At 42.9% G+C, this 24,742-nt stretch overlaps 1 protein-coding gene across 2 annotated transcripts in view; it reads left to right on the top strand.

Annotated features, from left to right (window-relative positions):
• Positions 1-24,742, top strand: part of IFT81 (intraflagellar transport 81) — a 135,207-nt gene that overhangs the window by 38,266 nt on the left and 72,199 nt on the right. For both annotated transcript variants that reach the window (XM_066603266.1, XM_066603267.1), the window contains 2 exons: positions 20,439-20,602; positions 23,001-23,093. In XM_066603266.1, the coding sequence (XP_066459363.1) occupies positions 20,439-20,602; positions 23,001-23,093 (257 nt within the window). The remainder of the gene's footprint in view (positions 1-20,438; positions 20,603-23,000; positions 23,094-24,742) is intronic.

The raw sequence follows: 24,742 nt of genomic DNA, 5'->3' as shown, positions 1-24,742 counted from the left end.
TCCTTCAGGTCATCTTTTCTGGACACACTAATTTCAACATATGTTGTGCTCCGGTCATTCACGGTCCTAGTTGACAAACACAGGCGGTACAGGCAACAGTGACTTGGCTGCATCTCCACTTTTCTCCCTGCACTTGGCTATTGGCAGCACCAAAATTGTCTCACACTAGACAGGCCCCCAGGGGCAGGACAACATACTATGCTTGTTCCCGATGTAAGTTCAAATTTCCTGGCGGTGAAGCAGAGTCCTTTGGTGGAAACTGTGTCCAGTCGCGGCAGGCGTCGTTCGAGGCGGTAGCAGGCTCTTTTTTCATGTGGCCTTGGCAGGTCAGTGAGCCGGAATGGGTGGCCCCCTCTGTCTCAGATGGTGGCAGACCTATCTAGGGCCTCAATGGCGATTCTGGACATATTAAACCAATTGGCAGTTGCTTCAGTCCAAAACTTACCACCCCTCCTATGGCAGATGTGGCTGCGCTTGCTGATCCATGGGACAGAAAAATTGAATTCCTTGCCAAGGCCTCTTTCGAGGCCGCAGTATCTTCCCTCAGACCGGTGTCCACTTGCACCTGGGTGGGTAAAGCTACAAGAGAATGGTCCAGGTTGATGCACAGAGGCCTCCAGTCTGGAGTCTCTGCGGAGGGACTAGGCATTTTGGCTTCCTAGATCGACCAGGCCAGGAAGTTCATTTGTTAGGCTTCCCTGGATAACACAAGACCCTTATCCTGTCTTTCTGCAGCCTCGGTTGCTACACATCGCAGCCTCTGGCTGAAATCATGGGAGGCAGATGTTTCATCCAAAAAGCCCTTAGTGGCCTGCCCTTTGCTAGGTCCAAACTCTTTGAGGCCAAGTTGGATGAAATCATAGTGGATGCAACAGGGGGAAAGAGTTCTCTCCTGCCCCAAAATAGCCCAAGTATGTCGAGAACTACCCAGCACAGGAGGTCTAGTTTTCCCTCCTTTTGCCGACCAAGCCCTCGTGTCTCAGAGGGCAACTCAGGGTTGCAGGATCGCGGGCAGAGTCCTTCTTTCAAGTCTCGTGCCTCCTGGCGCACATGGGCCCGCGCCCCCAAGACAACTTGAGCCAGGTTTACTTTTTGACTGTCTGCCCCCGCCCATTTCTATCAGGGTGGATGGTCGTTTGTCCCTGTTCAGGGAAACCTGGTTGTCCCAGGTTTCAGATTCCTGGGTTCAAGAGGTCATTTCGTCTGGGTATTCAATTGAGTGCATGACCCAGCCCCACGACTGGTTTTTAGTGTCAAAAATACCAGGTGTGCCACACGGAGGCTGAGACCTTTTCTTTCTCTGGCAGATCACATATTGCTGCAGCAGGGCGTGATAATCCCTGTCCCGGATCACCAATGTTTTGAGAGGCTTTACTCGAATATATTTATGATCCCCAAAAAAAGGAGATGGATCAGTATGTCCAGTATTAGATCTCAAAGGTCTAAATCGGTACGTAAGGGTCAGACCCTTTTGCATAGAATACCTCAGATCAGTGGTGGCGTCTATGGAACAAGGGGAGTTTTTGGCATCCATAGATATCAAGCATGCTTACCTGCATATTCCCATCTGTCAAGCGCATCAGCACTTACTCTACATTACCAGTTTGTAGCACTTCCGTTGTGGTTGGCCACTGCCCCTCGCGTCTTCATCAAGATTCTGGCCTCAGTGATGGTGCTTCTTCACTCCAGAGGAGCAGTGGCCATCCCATTCCTAGACGATATCTTAATAAAGGCCCCATCTTGCTTGGCCAATCTGGAGAGCCTGCATATCACCCTAGACACTCTGTATAGTTTAGGGTGGATGGTCAACTACCAAAAATCTTCCCTAATACCAACTTAGAACATCATTTTTCTGGGGCTTGAGTTCAACACAGCCCAGGCCCAAGTTTGTCTTCTGCCAACGAAGCTGCGTCAGCTTCAGGTCCGGGCACCCTCCCTGATGGCGAACAGTCCTGTAACTCTACAACATTGTATGAGCGTACTCGGGCTGCTGGTCGCCGCATTCGAGGCGGTGTCCTTTGGCCAATTCCATGCACGGACATTGCAGTGGTTCATTGTGTCCAAGTGGGACAGGACCATAGCTTCCCTTTACTAGAGGGTTCGGGTTTCCAACCAGGTTCAGAATTCCCTTTGGTCGTGGTTGAGTATTCCCCAGGCCTGGCAGGGACGCCCCTTCCAGGCTCTTCTGTGCCTGCTGTTGACAGATGACAGCCTTTCTGGTTGGGGGGGCAACATGGCAGGGTTGGTCAGCTCAAGGAAAGTGGGCTGCACAGGAATCTGCGCTTCCCATAACTTTTTTTTCCACTATTTTGCCCCTCCCTTACAGCGGATTCAGTTTGACAATGCTATGGCTGTGGCATACATGAACCACCAGGGTGGAACCTGCAGCGCGGGGGTCATGGCAGAAGTAGCCAACATCCTCAACTGGGCCGAGGTTTACCTATTGGCTCTCTCGGCAGTTCACATTCCCGGGGTGGACAATTGGGTGGCCGACTTCCTCAGTCAGAAGACGGTTGACCCAGTGGAATGGAATCCCCATGTGGAGGTATTCTAAACAATATGTCAGAGGTGGGGCAGCTCAAACATCGACCTGATGGCGTCAAGGTTCAATCACAAGCTGCCAGTCTTCATGTCTCAGTTTCGAGACCCTCTGGCTCTGGCAGGAAATGCCCTCGTGATTTTATGGAGGGACTTTCAGCTCTCTTACATCTTTCCTCTCTTTTCCCTGATTCCGCGTCTTTTCAAAAAAATCAAGATGGAGGGTCGCCCAGTTATCCTGGTGGCTCCAGATTGGCCCCGGCACGCATGCTACTCAGATCTCATTGAGCTGCTGGACGACACAGCCGGGCGCCTTCCACCTTCAGTCAACCTACTCTCGCAGGGCCCTTTTTTCCATCCCAATTTACCTTGGCTGCATTTGGTGGTATGGCGGTTGAGACCGCGGTTCTGATAGAGCGTGATTTCTCCCAGACTGTAATTCATAAAATGATAAAGGCCAGAAACGCTTCATCCTTCCAAATCTATTATCGCATTAGGAGGAGTTATTTTCACTGCTGCGAAGGCCTCAGCACGCATCCATTTAATTTTCCTATGGCTCCACTCCTGGCATTTTTACAGGACGGTCTGGACCTACTTTAGGATTGGGTCTTAGCTCAAGTGTCCGCCCTATCTATTCTTTTTCAATCTCTGTTGGCAGGTGAGGCGGAGGTACGTACTTTTTTGCAGGGAGTTTTGCCACTGGCCCGCTTTTTCGGTCTTCCACTCCTCCGTGGGACCTTAATCTTATATTGGAGGTATTACAGTCACATCCATTTGAACGATTAGAATCCATATCAATGCGTCTTTTGACCCTCAAGGTGACCCTGTTGGTGGCAGTCGCCTCTTTACTTTGAATTTCTGAACTTGCAGCCCTCTCCGTGGAGCCACCATTCACTATTCTGCACCAGGACAAGATGGTGTTTCGCCCAAACACTTCTTTTTTGCTGAGGGTGGTCTGGGACTACTACCTCAATCAGGATATTGTTCTACCATCTTTTTTTTCCCCATTCGGTTCTTCCAGAAGAACAGGCCCTGCATAATTTAGATCTAGTGCGGGCGTTGCATATTTACTTGTCTAGGATGGCTACCCTGAGGTGCTCTGGGTCTCTTTTTATGGTACCGGACGGCCCAAGGGGGGGCTTTGCCGCATCCAAGGGGGCCATATGGCATGTGATACGCTTTGCGGTCTTTGAGGTCTACCAAGCTAAGGGTGAGATTCTGCCTTTTCACATCACTGCACACTCCACTCGGGCATTGGGGGCCTCGTGGGCAATGTGGAATGGGGCCCCTGCTGCAGACTTTTTCAAAATTTTAGCAGGTGCAGACGTTTGCGCTTGCATACTCCGCCCTCGGCCAGATGATTTTGCAAACTGCTAGAGACCGTTTTCAGAGGTCTTGAACAGGTTTCCCACTCCAGGTTACTGCTTTGGGACATCCCTAAATCAAGTTGTGTCACCCAGTGACACTAATGAGAAACCTAGATTTTTAGCAGTCTCCATAAAAGCTCTTTCTAGTTTCGTTCATTGGGGGACACAGCACCTGCCTGATGAGGGCCCTTTTTCTCAGTTTTTTGGTTCTTTCCCCTAGCAGGGGTTTCTCTTTTGTTGTCACACAGGCACCTTCCTAAGGTGGTTTATGCACCACCGTATGATATCAGGCCCTACTGGGGTGCTTTTACTGCTTGCGTACAAAACTGATTAGCTGAGTGCCTGCATAGTGCCTGGGTATATAGCAAGTGGGAGGAGCCAACTCTTTCTCCTTGGTGTCAATCTCATGGTCAAGCTGTGTCCCCCAATGAATGAAACAAGGAAGAGATTTTATGTTGAGTACAAAAAAAATCTAGGTTTTATTTTTAGGTTAAATCATCCAGCCCTACATTTTAATGTTATAAATCATACATATTTAAATTCCAAAAAGAAGCATCCCACCTTCTTGCCGCTGACAAATGCTCGTATAGGTTCTGTGTATGGTGCAGGTATATATACTCACGTCCTGCCACTCGGTCCCAGTGGTTACACTTGGCTTACAACAAACTTGTTTGGAGGAATATGGACGTATGAAGAGTATATATTACAACTGCTTTATTAGAAAATAGTGCTTAATAAAACAAAGAAGCACGCGTTTTGATTCAATCGAATCTAGTTCAACAGGTGAATAAGATTCGATTGAATCGAAACGCGTGCTTCTTTGTTTCATTAAAGGGGTTGTCCCGAGGCAGCAAGTGGGTCTATACACTTCTGCATGGCCATAATAATGCACTTTGTAATGTACATTGTGCATTAATTATGAGCCATACAGAAGTTATAAAAAGTTTTATACTTACCTGCTCCGTTGCTGGCGTCCTCGTCTCCATGGTGCCGACTAATTTTCGCCCTCCGATGGCCAAATTAGCCGCGCTTGCGCAGTCCGGGTCTTCTCCTCTTCTCTATGGGGCTCCGTGTAGCTCCGTGTAGCTCCGCCCCGTCACGTGCCGATTCCAGCCAATCAGGAGGCTGGAATCGGCAATGGACCGCACAGAAGCCCTGCGGTCCATGAAGACAGAGGATCCCGGCGGCCATCTTCAGCAGGTGAGTATGAAGACGCCGGACCGCCGGGATTCAGGTAAGCGCTGTGCGGGTGGTTTTTTTAACCCCTGCATCGGGGTTGTCTCGCGCCGAACGGGGGGGGGGTTTAAAAAAAAAAAAAAACCCGTTTCGGCGCGGGACATCTCCTTTAAGCACTATTTTCTAATAAAGCAGTTGTAATATATACTCTTCATACGTCCTTTTTCCTCAAAACAAGTTTGTTGTAAGCCATGTATAAATCATACAGTGTGATAGCTGAAGTTTACCTGTATTTTTTATGCACAATCTCACATTGGGCAGAAATACTTTTTTGCTCTTCTGAAGTTTAATGATAATAAATACTAATGTAGAATCAGCTGGAAAAATGTACTGTGTAGCTTCACATGAACCATAGCTATTTCATTATCATAAGCAGCTTTGTAGTACAAAGCTAACTTAATTTGACAGAATCTTGTCAATTTAGACATCTTGTTTCCATTATATTCATGCAGTGCAAGTCTAGGAAAATTATTGTGATTTATTTTTACAATCCAACTCGCCTATAAACACAGGACTAAGTGCCGGAGAGTAATGTGTGGTGTAATTGCTTTTTTCTGCTGATGCCAACATGGGTAAAATGTTTTTTGCCTGCAGTTTTTTTCCCCTTCACTACTTAATGGTGAAATGTACTTTGGGTTTTGTTTTTTAAATTCTCTACACTGAAGTTTGATTGTTAAATGTAATAGAATATGCACAATACACTCATATTAAGCCCCATTTACACGCAAAGAAGATTGCTCAAAATTCATTCAAAAGATAAGAAGAATGACAATTTAGTACTTTATCAGCTTCATTTGTGTGCAAATGAGCCTCCTGGAATTGTTGCAGAACTCAGCAGGAGGTCCATTGTTAGCTCCATTGTTCAGCCAGGGGCTGCTAAAAGAAAACAATGTCATTTCTAGTTCCCCTGTAGATTACAGCCAGAGGGCTGTTTTCAGCCATGGGCTGCACTGAGAATACAATGTTATCTCCTGCTCACAGCGTGCGGTCTGAGCAAAAGTTTTTATGCTGAACTAAAAATCATTGATCAAACGAAAAGTGTATGATTGTAGCATTTACACACAACGATTATTGCTCAAAAGCAATCGTTTGAATGAATTTTAAGCGATAATCGTTGAGTGTAAATGGGGCTTTATGTACTAGAATGTCTTGCTCTTGAAGTGTGCTTTTCATAAGAAAGGTCCACTTTAAAAATTGACCAGTAAAGTGTTTAATTGACAATGCTAGAAGAATTTATTAGGCTGCTGTCAACCGATCTGTTTTGCCATTTTGGCCACAGGTATTCTTATCATTTCTTTTTTTTGCATGAAGGTGTTAGATTTAGGCCCAATGGACCCGAGCGAATTTTTGATGCGAAATCCGCTGTGCGCGTCTGCCCATGGGTTCCGTAGCGATGCCCTCCATAGAATGCAATGCAAAAGTAACTGTTCCACGCACATGAGCGGAAATCAACTGCGATTTCTGCTTGCCCAGGAAAAATTGCAGCATGCTCCATTTCGGAGCGTTTTCCAGATGGACTGCTTTAATTGAAGTAATTGGAAGCCGTCTGATCTACGGATTATCCGGAATGACAATTCCAGAAAAGTCTCGGATTCTGCGTCATCACCTAGGGAAATCTGTACTGCGCAAGAGCGATGGCCGTTACATCCGCAGTACAGAAGAAAAAAGACATGGACACGTACACAGGGTCACCGGCTGCGCGCACGGGCGGACTCCGTGCAGAATCCGCGCGTGCCCGTGTACATACAGCCTTAGGCCAATAGTAAAATATGAAACTCTCTACAAACATTGCATTTGTTTTTGCTGTGTTTTTTTCTCGCTGTTGGTGCTTATTTGAGGTTTATGGCGTTTTTTTTCTCAATAGGAGTTTTTATTAAAAAATTTTTAAATGCATACAGAAATAAGAAATTCATATAATATGTTGAAATAGCATGGCATGAGATTTCTGTAGCTGCCATAAATGTTACAGAAGTTCCAACAGCAATATTAAAGTACAAACCTGAAAAACATAAACCAAAAGGAATAATAAGAAGGGTGAAATGAAAGAGTGAAATAATGAGTCCAAGGGTTCTACATTGAGTAGAATTTGTGCAAATTATTTTTACGAAAGGGCAGCAATTCTCTCATAAGCATTGTGTTTCGATATCCTAGAGACCAGAGTATTATTACAAGGAGAGTTCCAGTTTTTAGCTATTAAAAGTTTAGTGGGAAGGAGGATATGGTAAATCAGCTTGCTGTGGGGGGTGAGGCTGAGGCAACATCAAATAGAAAGAGTGCTTTCATAGGAGAGTTGGCAATAGCTACACCAGTGATTATGTGAATAATGGCCCTTTTTACACAAGCCGACAGTAGTTTAAATGACTACATGAGTGCTGACATCACAGCTAAGGTCGTTAGCGCTTGTGCAGAACGTTTACAAAGAAAGACTTCATTGACAGATCGTAGGCTTTTCGTCCACTTCTCGCTCAGTGCTTCACTTCCTATGTGTAGCGCTGAGCAAGGAGCGTTTACACAGGACGAGAAGCCAGTGATCCAACAAGTTAACTCAGCTTCACAAATGGTGAACTAATAGAGAGCTATTTCTGTGCATCTACACTGAACGATTATCGCTCAAATTCGTTAGTTTGAACAATTTTTGAGCAATAATCGTTACATGTAAATTGGGCATTAGTAAGGAGATTTAAAATTGTATTTTCAATACCTAAGGCATGTGCTAAAAGAAGTGCTTTCAATGTTTTCCCTTCATTTATAATAATGCCAACATATTCCGCAGCACTTACAATACAGGGGAAATAACACAAGACAACGGTTACATGAAGTAATCAATTGATGGAAACAGTAGTGATGAGGGTCCTGCTTCAACGAGCTTACATACTACAGATAATGGGGTAATACAGAAGGTAAAGGGGCTGGAGATGTGCATGGTAAGGTGAGGTGGAGAATGAGGGATGCTTTACACATAGACAATGGTCAGGCCGTATAGTGGTGGAATCAGAATGACTGCAGTTGCCGGTTGATTACAGCTAGCAGGGATTGCAGTCTGTGGGACAGGGATCATGTTCTCAGGCGGAATACAGAGAGGTTTGGCTTAGGGGATATGGTATGCCTCTCTGAAGAGGTGCGTTTTTAGAGCGCGGCTGAAGTTTAGTGCGTCAGTGATTGCCCAAATATTTTTTGGTAGCGCGTTCCAGAGGACAGGTGCTGCTCTTGAGAAGTCTTGGAGGCGGGAATGAGAGGTATGAATTAAACGGGCACTCAGTATGATTTCATTAGCAGAGCGGAGGGCGTGGGCTGGGTGGTGAATTGAGATAAGGGAAGCATTGTAGGGTGTAGCGGTGCTGTGGAGTGCTTTGTGGATGAAGGTAGTGAGTTTAAATTGTATTCTGTATTTGACGGGCAGCCAGTGCAGTGACTGGCACAGGGCAGAGGCATCCGAGTAGCAGCTGGACAGGAAGATGAGCCTGGCTGCCGCATTCAGGATGGATTGGAGAGGGTAGAGTCTGGAGCAGGGGAGGCCTATTAGCAGCGAGTTGCAATAATCAAGCCGAAAGTGGATGAGGGCAACAGTGAGCGTTTTTAGCATGTCCAAGGTGAGAATAGGGCATATTCTAGCGATGTTCTTGAGGTGCAGCTGACAGGTTCGGGCGAGAGATTGGATGTAGGGGGTGAAGGAGAGATCGGAGTCAAATATGACCCCAAGGCAGTGGACGTGCTGTCTGGGGGTTATGGTGGTGCCACACACTGAGATAGAGATGTCAGGATGAGGTCGGTTAGTAGAGGGTGGAAACACCGGTAGGTCAGTTTTTAGAGGTTCAGTTTTAGGTAGAGAGAGGACATAGTGTTAGAGACACCAGACAGACAGACAGTCAGTGGCGTTCTAGAGGAATGTTGCCGTGATGTCCCGGGAGGGGGTGTATAGCTGTGGGTATCATCAACATAGAGATGGTGCTGGAAACCAAATCTGCTGATGGTCTGTCCAATGGGGGCTGTGTAGATGGAGAAGAGAAGGGGGACAAGGACTGAGCCCTGGGCAACCCCAACAGCAAGGGTAAGGGGAGGGGAGGTAGAGCCAGCAAAGCAGACACTGAAGGAGCGGTCAGATAGGTAGGAGGAGAACCAGGAGAGGGCAGTGTCCTTGAGTCCAATGGAGCGAAACATACTGAGGAGAAGTTACGAAAAGTGCATGGTAAGTGCACGATGGGCACACATTTACACACAACGATTATCGCTCAAAAGATAATAATAAAATGGAAGGCCAGCTGGAATTAGGAGAGTTTAAGTCCCAGTCTTTTAATTGGTTAAGAGTAACCAAATGATAATAGGACCAAAGGTTTGGTACATTCAAACCACTTTGTTCCATGGCAGATAAATCGTGAAAGCTGCCTCTGAAATTTAGCTGTGATAGAATGAGGAACAGGAAAGGCTATGGTATGAAAATAATATGACATTTTTGGCAAAATTAACATTTTGTAAAGTGCTATGCGTCCCAACCAGGAAAGTTCACGTTTTGAAAGGAGATCTTTTTCCTTCTGGACGGAGGACAGTAGGGTTAAAAAATTGGTTTAGATAAATTTTGATAGAGGAAAACAAAGTTTAATTCCCAGGTATGAAATTTAATTCCGCTTCCAGTGAAAGGGAAATTCTCACTGGATAGAGTCTCTCAAAGTAAGCGGAGATATTTATAGCAAGGATTTGAGATTTATTTGCATTAAGATTGTAATAAGAGACGCTACCAAACTGAGACATGTTATCTTGTAGTGGATTTCAGAGTCAGATGCGAATAAATCCATTTTCTCGACTGTATCATTGGAGGACACAGCTTTGACCTTGGGTACATAGCATCTGCTGATTAGAGGTGGACACTAAGCAGACAACGAGTTGGCTCCTCCCACTTGCTATATACCCTCTGTAGGTACTCAGCTAATTAGTTTTTAGCTTAGTGTCTGTAGCCTGGCTGATGCGCCGAGGCGGCAGGTGTTTTTGCGCACGAAGGGTCCTGTATGGCAGGAGCTGTGGCTGGAAGATGGGAGTCCTGCTGTCCACTCCCTGCACAGCTCATGCCCCCCCTCCCCCACCCCCAATGGCTATGTGCCCCCTTCCTAGGCACCATGATTCCGCCTCCTCCTGCAGGTCGATGGAGCAGTATTACTCTCCAATCTAGCCCTACGCAGGAGGGCGAACGGCCAGACATTGCTGCCCATCAACCTCAGCATGATTCTGGGCCTACTGAGACCTGTGGTACCACCCATCCTAGGAAGAGTACTTGCACAGGGATTATCTGGTACTATGTGTGGTACAAGATTTACACCCATCTAGAGATTGTCTAACGCGGTCAGGGGCTGGTCAGAGCCACAGTACGAGATTACATCCAGCCGGAGAATATCTCGTCTTACAAATGTTAATCTTCAAACTAATTGCTAGCATGACTACAGCCTTGCTGAGACCTGTGGTACCCTCCTTTTGGAAAGAGTACTCGCACAGGGAGTCTCTGGACTCATCTGCTCCGGACCGGGTTGAGCCTTGCGTATTGGTAGCTCCCCTGTTGCACCTCCTGCAGTTCCCTGCGGGCAACCTTGGCACAGTGTCAGAGTCCAGAATGAAACAAGGACAGGGGCAGCCAGAGCCATATACTATGTGCGCTTTTGCTACAATATGAGATTTACATCCAGCCAGAGAATATCTCGTCTTACGAATGACCGTGTTCGAACTAATTGCCAGCATGGCTCCAGCCTTGTTGAGACCTGTGGTACCCTACATGTGGAAGGAGTACTCACACAGGGAGTCTCTGGACTCATAGCTCCTCATGTATGTTACAGACTGGATTGAGCCTTGCCTAACGGCTAGCTCACTAAGGAGTGCCGCCTGCCATTTTCTGCAGACAGTACTCGCACAGGGAGTCTCTGGATTCATCGCTCTTCATGTCTGTTACAGACTGGGTTGAGCCTTGCCTAACTGTTAGCTCCCAAAAAGGTGCCGCCTGCGGTTCTCTGCAGGCAGCCTTTGCGCAGTGTCCCTGGCCAGGATAACAAGCGAGAGACACGAGATTGCATAAAGTCATGTTCGAACTGGTTATCACCAGTACCCCCGGCTTGCTGACATCTGTGGTACCTTCCGTATGGAAGGAGTACTGTGCACAGAAAGTCTACAGACACGTTGCTCCTATTCTCCGCTCCGAAACAGGGGAGCCTTACCTAATGGCTAGCTTCCCTATGGTGGTCCGTCTGCAGTGTCCTCGCTTACAGGATGAGACGCAGGCTGGGGCCACCCAGAGTCACATGCTACGTGCGCCCCCGCCGGTATATGGGATTGACATCCAGTCAGTCAAAGACTATCTTGTTTTGTTCTATCTAAGTATAGTGGTAGGCTGGGGGGTTCGCCCTCCAACAGGGTGCCTGGGGGCTGTAGATCCGTCTACTAGCTCCCTTCCTGTCAGCTCTGACATGCTGAACCACTATGGGTCCGATCCCTCTCCAGGCGGCCTTGGAACCAAACCAGCATCTAGTGCTCTCTAGAAAGACTTGACTGCTAGATCAGACAACCGTGTCCATGTGGACGTGGGTCACTCATGTCGTCGGTGATGCATTAATGATCCTGTTGAGGTGGAATCTCCCGCTTGTCCTAAATTTGGCGGCAGAGCGGGCCTCGCATTCTCCCCTATTAGGGATGACTGGACTGCTGCCGTCAGGAGTACTCTGTAGTCTATGTCAGTCTATGACTTTGCTCCTACAGCGTTTTTCTACGTAGCCTTACAATGCAGTTAAGAGCGCCGTCCAGGAGACAAAGCATTTAATCAGATGGAGTTAGTAGCACGCTGAGATTCTACATAGATTGAAGCAGGGAAGGGGTTATCAGCGGGGGTCACTGCTCCGACGCATCCCCACTGTTGCAGTTGCTGCCGGTAGCGCGAGATCTCTTCTGATCGCCCTGTTGCGGGAAGTACCCTGCTGCCCAGGTGTAAACTTACACCCTGGAGCGGGAAGGGGTTAATAACCACCTTCTGTTTTCTATCACTGAGCCAGTTACTTACCCACTTACATACATTCTCGCCCAGACCAAGCATTCTCATTTTATAGACCAACCTTTAATGCAGCACAGTATCAAACGCTTTGTAAAAGTACAGATGTACAAGATCCAGTGACTTCAGTCTAATAATAATAATAATAATAATCTTTATATATGTAGCGTCAATAAAGTCTAGAACTTACCTACTTGTAGAAGCTGATCAGATTGGTTTGACAGGAGTAATCTCATGCTGATATCGAGTTATACAGCTTTTTTCCTTGAGGTACTCCAGGATAGCATCGGCTAGAAACCCTTCAAAAACATTTTTCCCACAATGGGTAAAATGGGTATTCCTCTTCGCCTGGACAAATTAATATGGTCGAACCGCTTCTCTGACTACCTGATGTACTCTCTGCATAGTATGTATCAGAAGTTTAACCCTTTCCAATCCACTTTCTGATGTCTTCTAACATTCTGATTGAAGCCTGTACACCGCCAATGGCGGAAGACGTCCGGCAGGATATTCTTACTGTATATTGCCGACCGCTCTGTTGTCGGGGGGCCTCTTTGGCATGTCACATGCTGCAGTACTGGCTCTAGCCAGCAGATGGTGCAATTGTAAAATGACAGAAAGAGAAAGCCCCCTAGGAAACCCTGAATCCAAAATTAGATTACAAAGGGTTAATATACTACATGCTGCTCTAACCATTTAGCAGTGTTCATCTGAATAGCACTTGTTAATCAAAGCAGGTGTAGTGTCTTTTAGACTGATGATGACAGCTAATACACAGTGTACATCAGGTAGTCAGAGAAGTTGATGTGGTCATCTTTGTTTCTCCGGGCCAGAGGGCCGCTTTAATGGCTTGGTTTGAAAATGGGCTAGTTTGGAACAGTAAAATGTTAACAGATATGAGAATTGGTGTCTTTCTCCTAAATATGAATCTTGTAGATATTCTACATTTTAATGGCCAACAAAAATACATGATGTTACAGCAAGCATTCGAGTCTTCTCTCGATTCTTCATCAGACTAGAATGGAACTGGTTTGGATAGGATGCATATATAATATACAAATGCAGAGAGAACACCCCTCTTGATTGAAATACAAATGTTCACACACAAATTTGAGACTATTTTGCACTCAAAACTTAAAACAACATACTAACAGAGCTGAGACATAAATACTTAATCAGTCCACTGAGCTCAGGATTTTGATGATGTGTCTTATCTCTCCTTCAAGCTGCACATGGAAGGAGAAGCAGCACCACCTATTGGATGGCAACATTATTACAAGTCAAGTTCAGAATTTTTATGAAGGTTTTAAAAATAAAAAAAAAAGATTGGGAAGAGGATATCCCTCTTGACCTCCTTCAGGCCTTTCATATTCTCCACTTATGCAAGAATCCTGGGCTGAGGTTCATTTCATTCTCGAGGGTATCAAACATGGCCATAAATTTGTACTCCCAAATTCTTCTGTGACGCTGTGACTGAAATTGCCCTTCACTATGATAACTGTCATCTGCTGTATGCTGAGTCCCTGACCACAAAAATGTTTAGCCACAGGTAATTCAGTCTTTCCCTCTCTAACTGAGTGGCGATGAGATCTCATCCTGGCTCTGAGTTTTTGCTCTGTTTCCCCAATTTAAAGCCCCCCAATAGTACATTTACTGCATCCGATCAAGTACACAATTTTGGACGTAAAACATGTGAATGTCCCAGGGATCTTATAGTCCTGCTGTGTGTTGGGGACCTGTATCGTGTCCACAGTCAGTATATAGGAGCAGGTCTTGTAGCTCCTTACCTTACAGGGATATGTTCCTTTTTGTGTGTCAGAGGGCAATGCACTCCTGATTATAAAGTTCCTCAAGTTAGGAGGTTGCCTATAACATAGGAGGGGGAGGGTCCAGGAATATGGTTTTCAGATGGTCATCCTTGTGTAGGGTGTGATGGAGTTTCTTTGCAATCTTCCTTAGTACTTCTAGCTGTGAATTGTAGGTCACTACTAGAGGCATACATCCATTTTTTTTTCTTTCTCCTTGTATTGGAGTAGTTGATTTCTGGGTATTCTGGTGGCTCTGGTGATTTGGTCATCAATGAAGGTGGCATGGTAGCCTTGATTTAAAAATGCCTTTTTGAGATTGTGTAAATCTTCCTCTCTATCTGTTGTGTTGGAGCAGATCTGGTTGTATCTGATGGCCTGGCTGTAGACAATGGACTTCTTGATGCGTTTAGGATGGGAACCATCCCATCTGAGGTATGTGGGTCAATCAATCGGTTTCTGGTATAGGAATGTCTGTATTGAGTTCTTCAAAATTTTTATGGTGGTGTCCAAAAAGTTGATTTCTGTATACGAGTAGCTTAATGTCAGGTTTATCATGGGGTGAAATATATTTTTGGGTTGGGTCTTGATCCAGTTTGGTGTAGTATCTGGTGTCTGTCAGCTGTCTGTCTGCTTCTTTTGTGTAGTCTGATACATTCATGAGGACTATAGCACCACCCTTATCTGCAGGCTCAATGGTGATCTCCTTGTTGTTTTTGAGTGCATAGATGGCCCTTTGGGAAAGAGCAGGCCTGAGTTCTCCCTGGGCTTACACAGCAGAGAAGGGCTGTGTGTATCGAAAGGCAAGTTGTCATGGCAATTAGTAGGGTCACATGACTCTGGTATGGCACTATCACCAACTTGACTGCTGCCAGTCAGCATGTCATCCAGGTGGTTGCATGACTGCAATGGTCACACCAACATCCTTTTTATATGATCCTGCTGATCACTGTGACGGCTCACCTCTCGGCAACCATGGCTGTCCTCTGCAGCTGTATTTCACTTCTCCATGGACCTATGTTATTTTAATAACCACATCCAGGATGCAGGGGGCCTCTATTTTAGAGCTTTACTGGAAGCCCAAAGAAATGCCAAGGCATTACTTTGGCATCTTGACACCCCTGACACTATGTTCAAAAACCGGCCACTGCCACACACATGCGCTTGCAAAAATGCTGCGTTTTTTTAACGCAGTGTTTACTGCATTTTTAGCTGCGTTGATATGCGTTTTTGACAGTGTTTGACTGCGTTTTCAGCAAAGGTATTACAGCCAAGCAAGCAGATAATTCCAGAACTGCAAAAACACACTCAAAAACGCAGTAACCACATTCTACAGAGTTTTCAGCAGTGCTGAAAACAGCCCCTATTAATTGTAATGGGCAAAGTATCGCGTTTTAAAATGCAGAAATGCATGGCAATAGAAAAGACAGCACTTTAAAAATGTAGCGTTGAAAACTTGGAGTTTTAGCCCATGTCTAAGAAGCCCCATTGAAATAAGTGGTAGCGCCTGGCAGCATTTAGTGCTGCGCTGAAAACTGAGTATTAAACATAGGAAAAAACACGTTTGTGAGAGTGGCCTGCACTCAGATTGTTGCCGGAACTGATGCTAAAATGTTAATGGTGTAACTTCTCATCATTTCCATGTACTTTGGGATCATAGTTTCTAAATTGAGATGCACTGGTTCCTTCATTCCAGTGCAGCCTCTTTTATACCCATATATATATGTAAGCAGTTGGTTGGGAAGTTAGTACTTGGAAGGAAGTCTCAAGGCATCTGGCCAAAATCATTGCTGTGCACTGTATGTCTGCACATTTTGTAAACCATGGATATGTACGAATGGAAAACAAAGTTGTTATATGTAATGGAAAGACTTAATTTGCCTACGCAATCTTTTAAAAAAAACTCTGGGAATAGTGTGTCCATTTGCAAACCATTCTGAAAAAAGTAGTTTGTATATTTTTAAAATTGTTGAAGTTTTTCTGACGCAGCAGCATAGTAGGCATTTCTACTTATATTTATTTTGGTGTTTCTAAACAGGAATACACATCTATTTTAAGTCTTTGTGTATGAATATTTTAAGATCACATAACCATGTAGCTATATTAGTTAGGGCGCTTTCACATGGCAGTTTTTGTGTTCTGTTTTATGTGAGCCAAAACCAAGAGTGGGTCCAAAATATGGAAGAACTGCAAATCTTCATTATTCTTTCTCCCCACTCCTGGTTTTGGCTCACAAAAAATTGTACGCAAAAACTGTCACGTGAAAGCGCCTTTACGATAATGGATGTGCTGTGGCTTTAACCGCTTAAGGACCAGACACTTTTTACAGATTTTACCCATGTGGTGGTTTTATTGCCCTATTTTGTGTTCTTCAGCTACCAAAATGATTGTTCATTCAAACTTCACAGCGGAATGTCTCAGCTTGCTGCTGGTCTCTGCTTATATGTGTCCTGTGTGAGTTGGCAGGGATATACTTATGTCCTACCACTCGATCACTGTGGTTACACTTGGCTCAAGAAAATATACTTGTGGATGAACTTGGACGCATCAGTGATAAGTATTTTCCACTGGTTTATTCAGTCGTTGTGCCCAATGAAACTTAGAAAAACGCGTTTCAACTCTATGGAGTCTTGTTCACTTCTGAAATTATTGTTGCTGTGGTTTTTTTTTTTCTCTGACATATAGGGCTATTTTTTAAAATATTTTTTTCACTGACTTTTTTCTCTTTTTTTTAGTTTTATTGGGGTAAAAAACTAAAATTTATTTTTTAACATAGTTATTTTTTTTAAATTAGTATATTTACGCTAAAGTAAAGTATTGGAATGGGTTACTCATTTTGTTTCGGACGTTTTGATATATAATATGCATGGTTTCTGATTACAGGGCGCATATGGCGACGGTTTTGTTTTTTTCTTTCTTTTTTATGTATATATTTTTATTTTATTCTGTAAATTTTTGTTTACTTATATAATTATTTTTTTTACCATCTTTGTCCACCATAACGTTATGTAAGACCTCCGGGGAACATACACATGTTTTAGTTTTCTTTAAATTTGATACTTTTCCACTGTAGCTGGGGTATCCATAGGAGCCCCAGTTACAGGTGAAAACATCCCCTGTAGTGACATGAGTCACTTGCAGAGTTGATCGGGGTTTGCTAGGACCCTGCAGCTCTTCTGTGCTAGGGAATCCCAGCAGTCACATGACCGCCGGATCGCATAGTGGAAGTTACACTTCCACTTTCACTTATTAGTACATAGTGCTAGTTGAGGGAAAACCAGGGAAAGGAGAAGGCAGAAATGGTTAAAAAAACACTTCTCCCTTCTCCTTTAGGTTCTCAGCTGTGACTAAAAGCTGAGACCCCGACCTGCTTCTGCTTGATTGCAGAACAGAGGCTTTAATCCTGCATTGTATTTTTACTATCGGCTGGTATTAAAGCCCAGGACAAAGTGCCGTAAATTTACAGCGCTTGGTTCTTAATGGGTTAAAAGACAAACCAAATTAAGTATTACAGGATAAATACATGTTCATATGGATGTGATTTTGCAATTAACAAGTAGGCAAATTTCCTTTACTGTAACCATACCAACCATATTAAGGACATAACAATTTCTACAAAATAAATCATGCTTTGATTCAGCTTAAACCAACCGCAAAACAGCAATAGGATTCTTTCACATGGCATCTTTTCTTTACTATCAGGAAAATCTCTATTAGAAACCTTGGATATTTATGTTTAATGGATATCCGTTAGTGCCATCCGTCCCTCAGAAAGCGCTATACTGCATGGAATAGCACAGGTTTCTGCGCTATTTTATGCAGCAAAAAAAAACTGCGGAACCACCCACACAGATGCAAAATTGGCCACCATTGGGTGAATCGGTGTCTACAATCTCTTTTGGTATATGCAGTGGGAGCTTTCCAAGTGCGTACAATGAACCTTCAAAGTGTTCTCATTTAATGGGTTAACTTGGACCTTCATAACAATTTAATAATAGTTGCCAGATAAAATGTTAATATGGCCTCTTTGATGATTATTTGGGATAGGGTTTGTTTGGAATGAAGGAATAAAAGCAACCATTTGTTCCTTACTGGTTGTATACCTTAACCCCTAAGGGTATGTTCACACAGTGGAATCTGACATAGATTTTTCTGTGTGGATTCTCCCTCTAAAACCGTAGCAGGAAATGGGCAAAATCCACATGCAGAATTTCTAGAATGATTGCACATGGATCCTTGTTAAGACGTGACATGTCACTCCTTTTTTTTTTTTTTTTTTTAACCTGTAACTTGGATTTCAAAATTGAGTCAGAATCCATATTTACATTCAAATGAATGAGATGCATAGTTGGTGTGGAATCCGCCCCAAAATCCGCTGTGTGAACATACCCCAAGATCTATAATTTTATACATTTGGCCTATATGTGACTCTCATTTACATACCTCTCTGTCCAAAGAACTTGACAACTTACAAAATTGTCAGCTGAAGGGTCAAAGGAGAGACAGTTCCTTGTAAATTATAATGTTTTCAAATCAGTTACGCATAATTGGATGGCAGTATTAATTTATGCATCCTATAATATATGGCAATATGCCATATATTAAATGGCTTGTCCTGTGAGAGATCATCTATTTCAGAATGTCTCCTGGGGTGATCAGCTGTTTTATGCAAAAATAGCTGATTTTGCCAAGGAAAGCTGCAGGCAGTCAGGCATAAATGCCCTTTATTACATTATGGTCCATTTAGATAACTAGTCATCATTTTAATACAAAGGTCTCTCAAAACCTATCAAAATGGGAGCCGATCTACAGAGCAGATCTGCATTCTAGCTCAAAGAGGTGGGGTCTCAAGCTGGGGAGCTCACTCTGTAAGGTTCATATGCCCTAATAGGGCTTATGAACAGGGGTCATTTTCCTGGGACAACCTTTTTAAAGATCAAGACTACATATTGAGGGATAATGAAGCATCCTAACTTGGCCCAAGCTGGAAATTATTACAAGTGGTCAAAATAATGAACCTGTTGTCCCATAAAATATCCCTATTTGGTGTTGTTGGATGATGTTTATTGGGACAGCCCAACTCTAGCACATCTGCTGTTAGGGGGATTGAAGAATTGGAAATGCTTGGATGCCTCAAGAGAAAAATGCTACAAGGGTGCTCGATATTGAAAAAAACTGTAATTTTTTAAGGGGATTTTATCTTTATGGTTAGCTTAACTAACCACTTTCTAACTGCTCTTTTCAGATTTACTTTGGCCACACTGATCCAGATCTGATCAAATTATTGTATTATGCTGTGTGGACATTTCATGTACATAATTTCTTCATTTCTTCTAAGAAACTCTGAAACAAAATAAATAAACGTAACAGGTATTCCATGTGTTCTCTGTGGGGACTATTCTATCAATCCAATTTGGCTATGTACATATTTGGTTTGCATAGCATAATATTGACTAGTATGTGTTTAACGTCTTGGGACCCAAGTGTGTTAGCTAGAGAAAGAGCGCCTAGCATTGGATGCCTACAAGGTCATAACTGGAAAGAAACTCTGATAGTCATACCATTTGATTACATATTATATGTCTTATTCTGCATGGAAAGCATTGTCGCAGAACAGCCACAAATACTAGTTCTGGGTACTCCAATAATCAGCAATCCACTATGAAAGGGGTCTGCAGGAAGCTCATGGCCTAGAAATCAATTATTTAGTATTTTGTTGATACAATCATAGCATAAAATTAGTATCATTTAAAAGGTTTCTCTCTTGAATATATATTAATTCTGTTAGATCAGGCAAAAATAACATGCGTTCAATTAAATGGTTTAAATAAAATGCTCCTGTGTCTAGATATTGCTGGTACAAACTTATTATGGTGCCTCTTGCTGTTCTTTAGTTTCCCTCTCAAATGTCCACATAATTTGTCCAGTGCCAATAATCACACTTGATTGGGCTCAGTGACCCGGATCGGACCCGGCTTATACTCGGGCGGGGAAGTGCCTGCTATTGTGTAGTCCAGCCAATAAGAAGGAGCGTACTAAAAGTGGCTTCTTACCAGGCCTGGACACATTAAATGAATATTTCTTAAGGGAAGCAAAAGAGCACTAAGAGGGTGCGATAACAAGTGTGTAACAGTAAGATATAGACATAGGGAATTTTTTTTTAATTACTGCAATTGATAATTTTGCTTTATGGACTCTGACAGTAAATTAATATTTAATCTAAAAACAAGAAAATGTTACTTGATATAACTTGAATAAATCTCCAAGTTACACAATTGTGACTTATTTTCTCACTAGCTTCAGTGTAATTCAGTGTCTCCCTGCATGCCTATCATGTCATTGTTGAGATTTATTGATCTGTGTGACAAGCCCTTAATATAAATGACAAGGCATCTTATGCTTCATCATGTGCCAACTTCTCTGGCCAATATATAGCTTCTCACAGAAACATTCATATTTTAAGTTGTTTTTTTTTAGGACTTATGAAACGAGTTGAAGAAGAAATTAAATTTAATTCATATATGGTTTCTGAAAAGCTTCCTAAAGAGGTGGAGAACAAGAGACTGGCTCTGAGTTTCATGCAGAGAGTTGTGAATGAGCAAGTGATTGACCAGGGTGATCTCACAGAGCTTGAAGCCAAGGTAGTATGCATCACAGTATTTCTATGTTATTTTCTGCAACTTTACAGAGCAATATTACTAGTATTATGTTTTATGTAGAGTTTTTCAAAGTTCCCAGAAAGTCTCCAGTTGAAAAACTAAACATAATCGTTTTAATTTCTAAGCAAAATGTAGTTTCCTTTTATAATAATAAAGAGCGTGTTAGCTAAGTAGATTCCCAGTGTATTTGAAAGCCTGCCATATACCCATATGCTGTTTTGCACAGCATTTTTCTTGTGATTTGTGGAAATGAGGCAGCAGCACATGATGCCTGTTATCACCGTGTAGTAATGTTTTCTTAATACTACAAGTATTTATCAGCTTGAACACATTTCAAACACCTACCAAATAGTAGCACAGCACCAGTGCACCACCACCATCTTACCTAGAACATATGTCTCATCTTTTTACTTGCGTCTGATACCATCCTTATTGCTTTCACTTGTTTCTGGTCTTTCTCTTACTTTTCCTTTACCTCTGCTTTACTCACTGTCTCTCGTTTAGAGGTAGGTCGTTGAGGGCTCTTACCCAGTTGCATTTTTTTAACACACATGTCAATGGGACTTTCTAATGTTAAAAACGTATCGCACGTTTGTGCTTTGTAATTTTTGTGCGATACGTTTTTAACATTACAAAGTTTCATTGACAGTCACGTGAAATCATCTTGCCTTCCCAATTGTAAAAGTTGACAGGTTTTCTTGTTGCTGGCTCAAGAAACCCTACCATACCTGGAAACCCTGTTTGGAAAACACTGTTTTTATAGCTTTGACTGGAGTCTGACAAGGATAAGACATTATTTTGTTGACTTCCAAATATTGATAGTGAGCACGGCAATTAAATATATGATAGATGTCTGATGCATGCAGGTCCCACCTCTGGCATTGCACTTATCTCTAAAATAAGGGCTCCCCAATCCCATCCCACTTTATCTGTTCTAGTTGGCTGCTGCATGCAGACTCCAAGAGATGGACAGGTTTTACCGAAAAAGCTAAATGTACTACTCTGTTTCCGTAACGCCTGTAGAAGTGAATAGGAGCTATGAGTAAGTAAACCACAAAGCACAGGATGCTTGGCTGTTTTTCTAATACTCGGCCATCTCTCAGAGTCTGGGTGGCCAGTGGGAGAAGGTGATGTTTGACAGGGTTGAGGACCCAGATAAGAATACCCCTTTAACCTGTTTGACTTCAGAAATGTTTACCAGATGGACGTATGATGGCAGTGATTATTGTCAATGGAAAACAATCACTGCAGGTCTTATACATGTAAAAATTATTGCTAGATGCCATCGGAATTAGTCAGGCATGGCATATCCTGGGAAATACATCTTTAGGGCTTCCACATTGAGTCTCTTTAAAGCAAACAAAGGTTGGACACATTGAACTTTTATCTGTCCAGTTCTATTGCTAACCTTGACATAAGAAACTACGGGTTTGTACTGTTAAAGCTACCCATACCCATCAGAATGAGATGACTGTCAACTGAACGCCCGTTCAGCCGATAGCTCTTTCTCCCAGTCCCCCAGTCGGCTAAGCATTCATGTGTTGTGAGGGGAGAAAGACGCTACTAGACTTGTCTTGCAGCAGCTTATCTCCTGAGAGCAAAATACTTATTTATGTAGTGCCTAAATAATCTGTAGTACTTTACAAATAAGAGAGTACATGGATCATATATTCATTCATATAATCAACATTACATACAATATTAAACTAATAAATCGGACCATAGGAGTGAGGGTCCTGCTTGCAAGATCTTGCAGTATATGAGGAAACTGCAATGACACGGCTTATTCTGTACAGTGATTCAGCTGTCTCTACCTTAATAGGGTAGTATACATAGAGCTGTGTGAGCCAGTCGCCAGCTGGTATCTGTGTAAGCACTGACATGAAGTGCCTTTGAGTGCATGGAGCGTGGGAGATACTGTAGGATGAAGGGGGTCAGGTTCGGAGGGAGGATGCAGAGGAGTAGCTGGGGAAAAGTTAGATTATGAATGTGATATGCTTTCCTAAAGAGATGTGTATATAGGGAACACAAACTGTGGGATTGGTGATAAGCACCATAACTTAGTGCCATGGGGACGTGACAGATTCCCTTTTAACTGTTGATCTATTAAATGTTTATCACCTGCTTTCCTTTCTGGTTGACTTAATTGGACTGTACATTGTTTGTGTAAACATTCTTAGAAGAGTACACAGTGATCATGCTGTAAAATAATGCATATTTTCTGAAAGTTACATTGATTTTCTCGTTTTCTAAACCAGTTCCACTTTTTACTATTATGTTTTATCCCACGTCTTCAAATAATTCAAAAGGTCAAATGTTTTCATTTTTCTTCCTAGGAATGCTAGAATAAAATAACTGATTACTTAGTTCTTTATTTTAGATCCAAGAAGTTAATGCTGAGATCAACCATCTAATAGAAAAGAGAATGAGAAGTGTTCCCATGGATGACAAATTAACACTTTTTCGACAGCAGGTGCGTGTCTTACAGTACGCTAAAAAAACAATCTTACCAGCCTGCTTCTGTGTCTCCAATATTATTCAGAGCTGTTGGTAATATTTAACCTTTATGGGAATGCAAAATTACACTTCTCTAACACAGAGGCCTCTGGAGGGCGTCCTACAGCTCCAAATCAGATGGAATTTGGACATTGGGCACTTCAGACAATGCACTCGCCATTTATGGATAAAATAATTTAGGTAATGATGTTGTGGACAGGTGTGCATTGATTGGTATGTTGTTGTGATTAAAGCTCACTCACTGCATTCAGTGATGAAAAACATGGAGTGCTTTATGAAAACTAAAGGGGACTTATTGAATATTTGTAGTGTGATTTGCATAGCTACAGCATCGCCTATTGGCAACGTTTTTTTTACAAAAGATTTTTTTTTCATAAATGGCAAGCACAGTGTCTGAAGTGGCCATTGTCTGAATTTAGCCTCATTCAATGCAGCAGAAGGCCCTCCAGAGGCCTCAGAGTTGGAGAAGCTTAATTTTGCTAACCCTGTGTATCCTTTTGAATGGTGATTATTTCAGTAAAATAATCACAGAAAAGGAAAAAAGAAACAGACACAGAAATCACTGAAAGCAGACATATACTTATTCATGTACTATTACTAGAGGGCAGCCCGCTGGATTGAAATATGGCGTCATTAACCCTTTCCAATCCACTGTCTGACCTCTGAAGACATTATGATTTAAGGCTGTACAGCTCTGATGTTGGAAGACGTCCGTTGGGGTTCTCTTACTGTATATTGCCAGCGCCTCTGCTGTTGGAGCTTCATGAAAACTAAAGGGGACTTATTGAATATTTGTAGCGTGATTTGCATAGCTACAGCATCGCCTATTGGCAACGTTTTTTTACAAAAGATTTTTTTTTCATAAATGGCAAGCACAGTGTCTGAAGTGGCCATTGTCTGAATTTAGCCTCATTCAATGCAGCAGAAGGCCCTCCAGAGGCCTCAGAGTTGGAGAAGCTTAATTTTGCTAACCCTGTGTATCCTTTTGAATGGTGATTATTTCAGTAAAATAATCACAGAAAAGGAAAAAAGAAACAGACACAGAAATCACTGAAAGCAGACATATACTTATTCATGTACTATTACTAGAGGGCAGCCCGCTGGATTGAAATATGGCATCATTAACCCTTTCCAATCCACTGTCTGACCTCTGAAGACATTATGATTTAAGGCTGTACAGCTCTGATGTTGGAAGACGTCCGTTGGGGTTCTCTTACTGTATATTGCCAGCGCCTCTGCTGTTGGAGCCTATCCAACATGTCACCTCATGCAGTACTGGCTTTAGCCAAAATATAGTGCCATTGTATAATGGCAGAAAGAGTAAGCTCCCTATGAAAACCAGGATACGAATTGGATTGGAAAGGGTTAATAGGTTGCAAGCCTACATAGTGCACTACATATGCCATTGGTCTGACACCCTGTATATGCCTTGTTTGTGTGCAAGGCCTTTCACTGAGTAGATTCCTAAAACTTAACTTTTAATAATAATTAGCTAAAAGAGTTATGGGCTTAAAAACAAAGAAAAAAGTGAATCTATATGTATCCACCACCTGTGTCAGAATTATACAAATAAGTGTATCATAAAGAACCATATGGTTGCCCATA

Source organism: Eleutherodactylus coqui, chromosome 5 (assembly GCF_035609145.1).
Source record: "Eleutherodactylus coqui strain aEleCoq1 chromosome 5, aEleCoq1.hap1, whole genome shotgun sequence".
Classification (NCBI taxonomy): Eukaryota; Metazoa; Chordata; class Amphibia; order Anura; family Eleutherodactylidae; genus Eleutherodactylus; species Eleutherodactylus coqui.
This window is presented reverse-complemented; position numbering and strand designations above follow the sequence as displayed.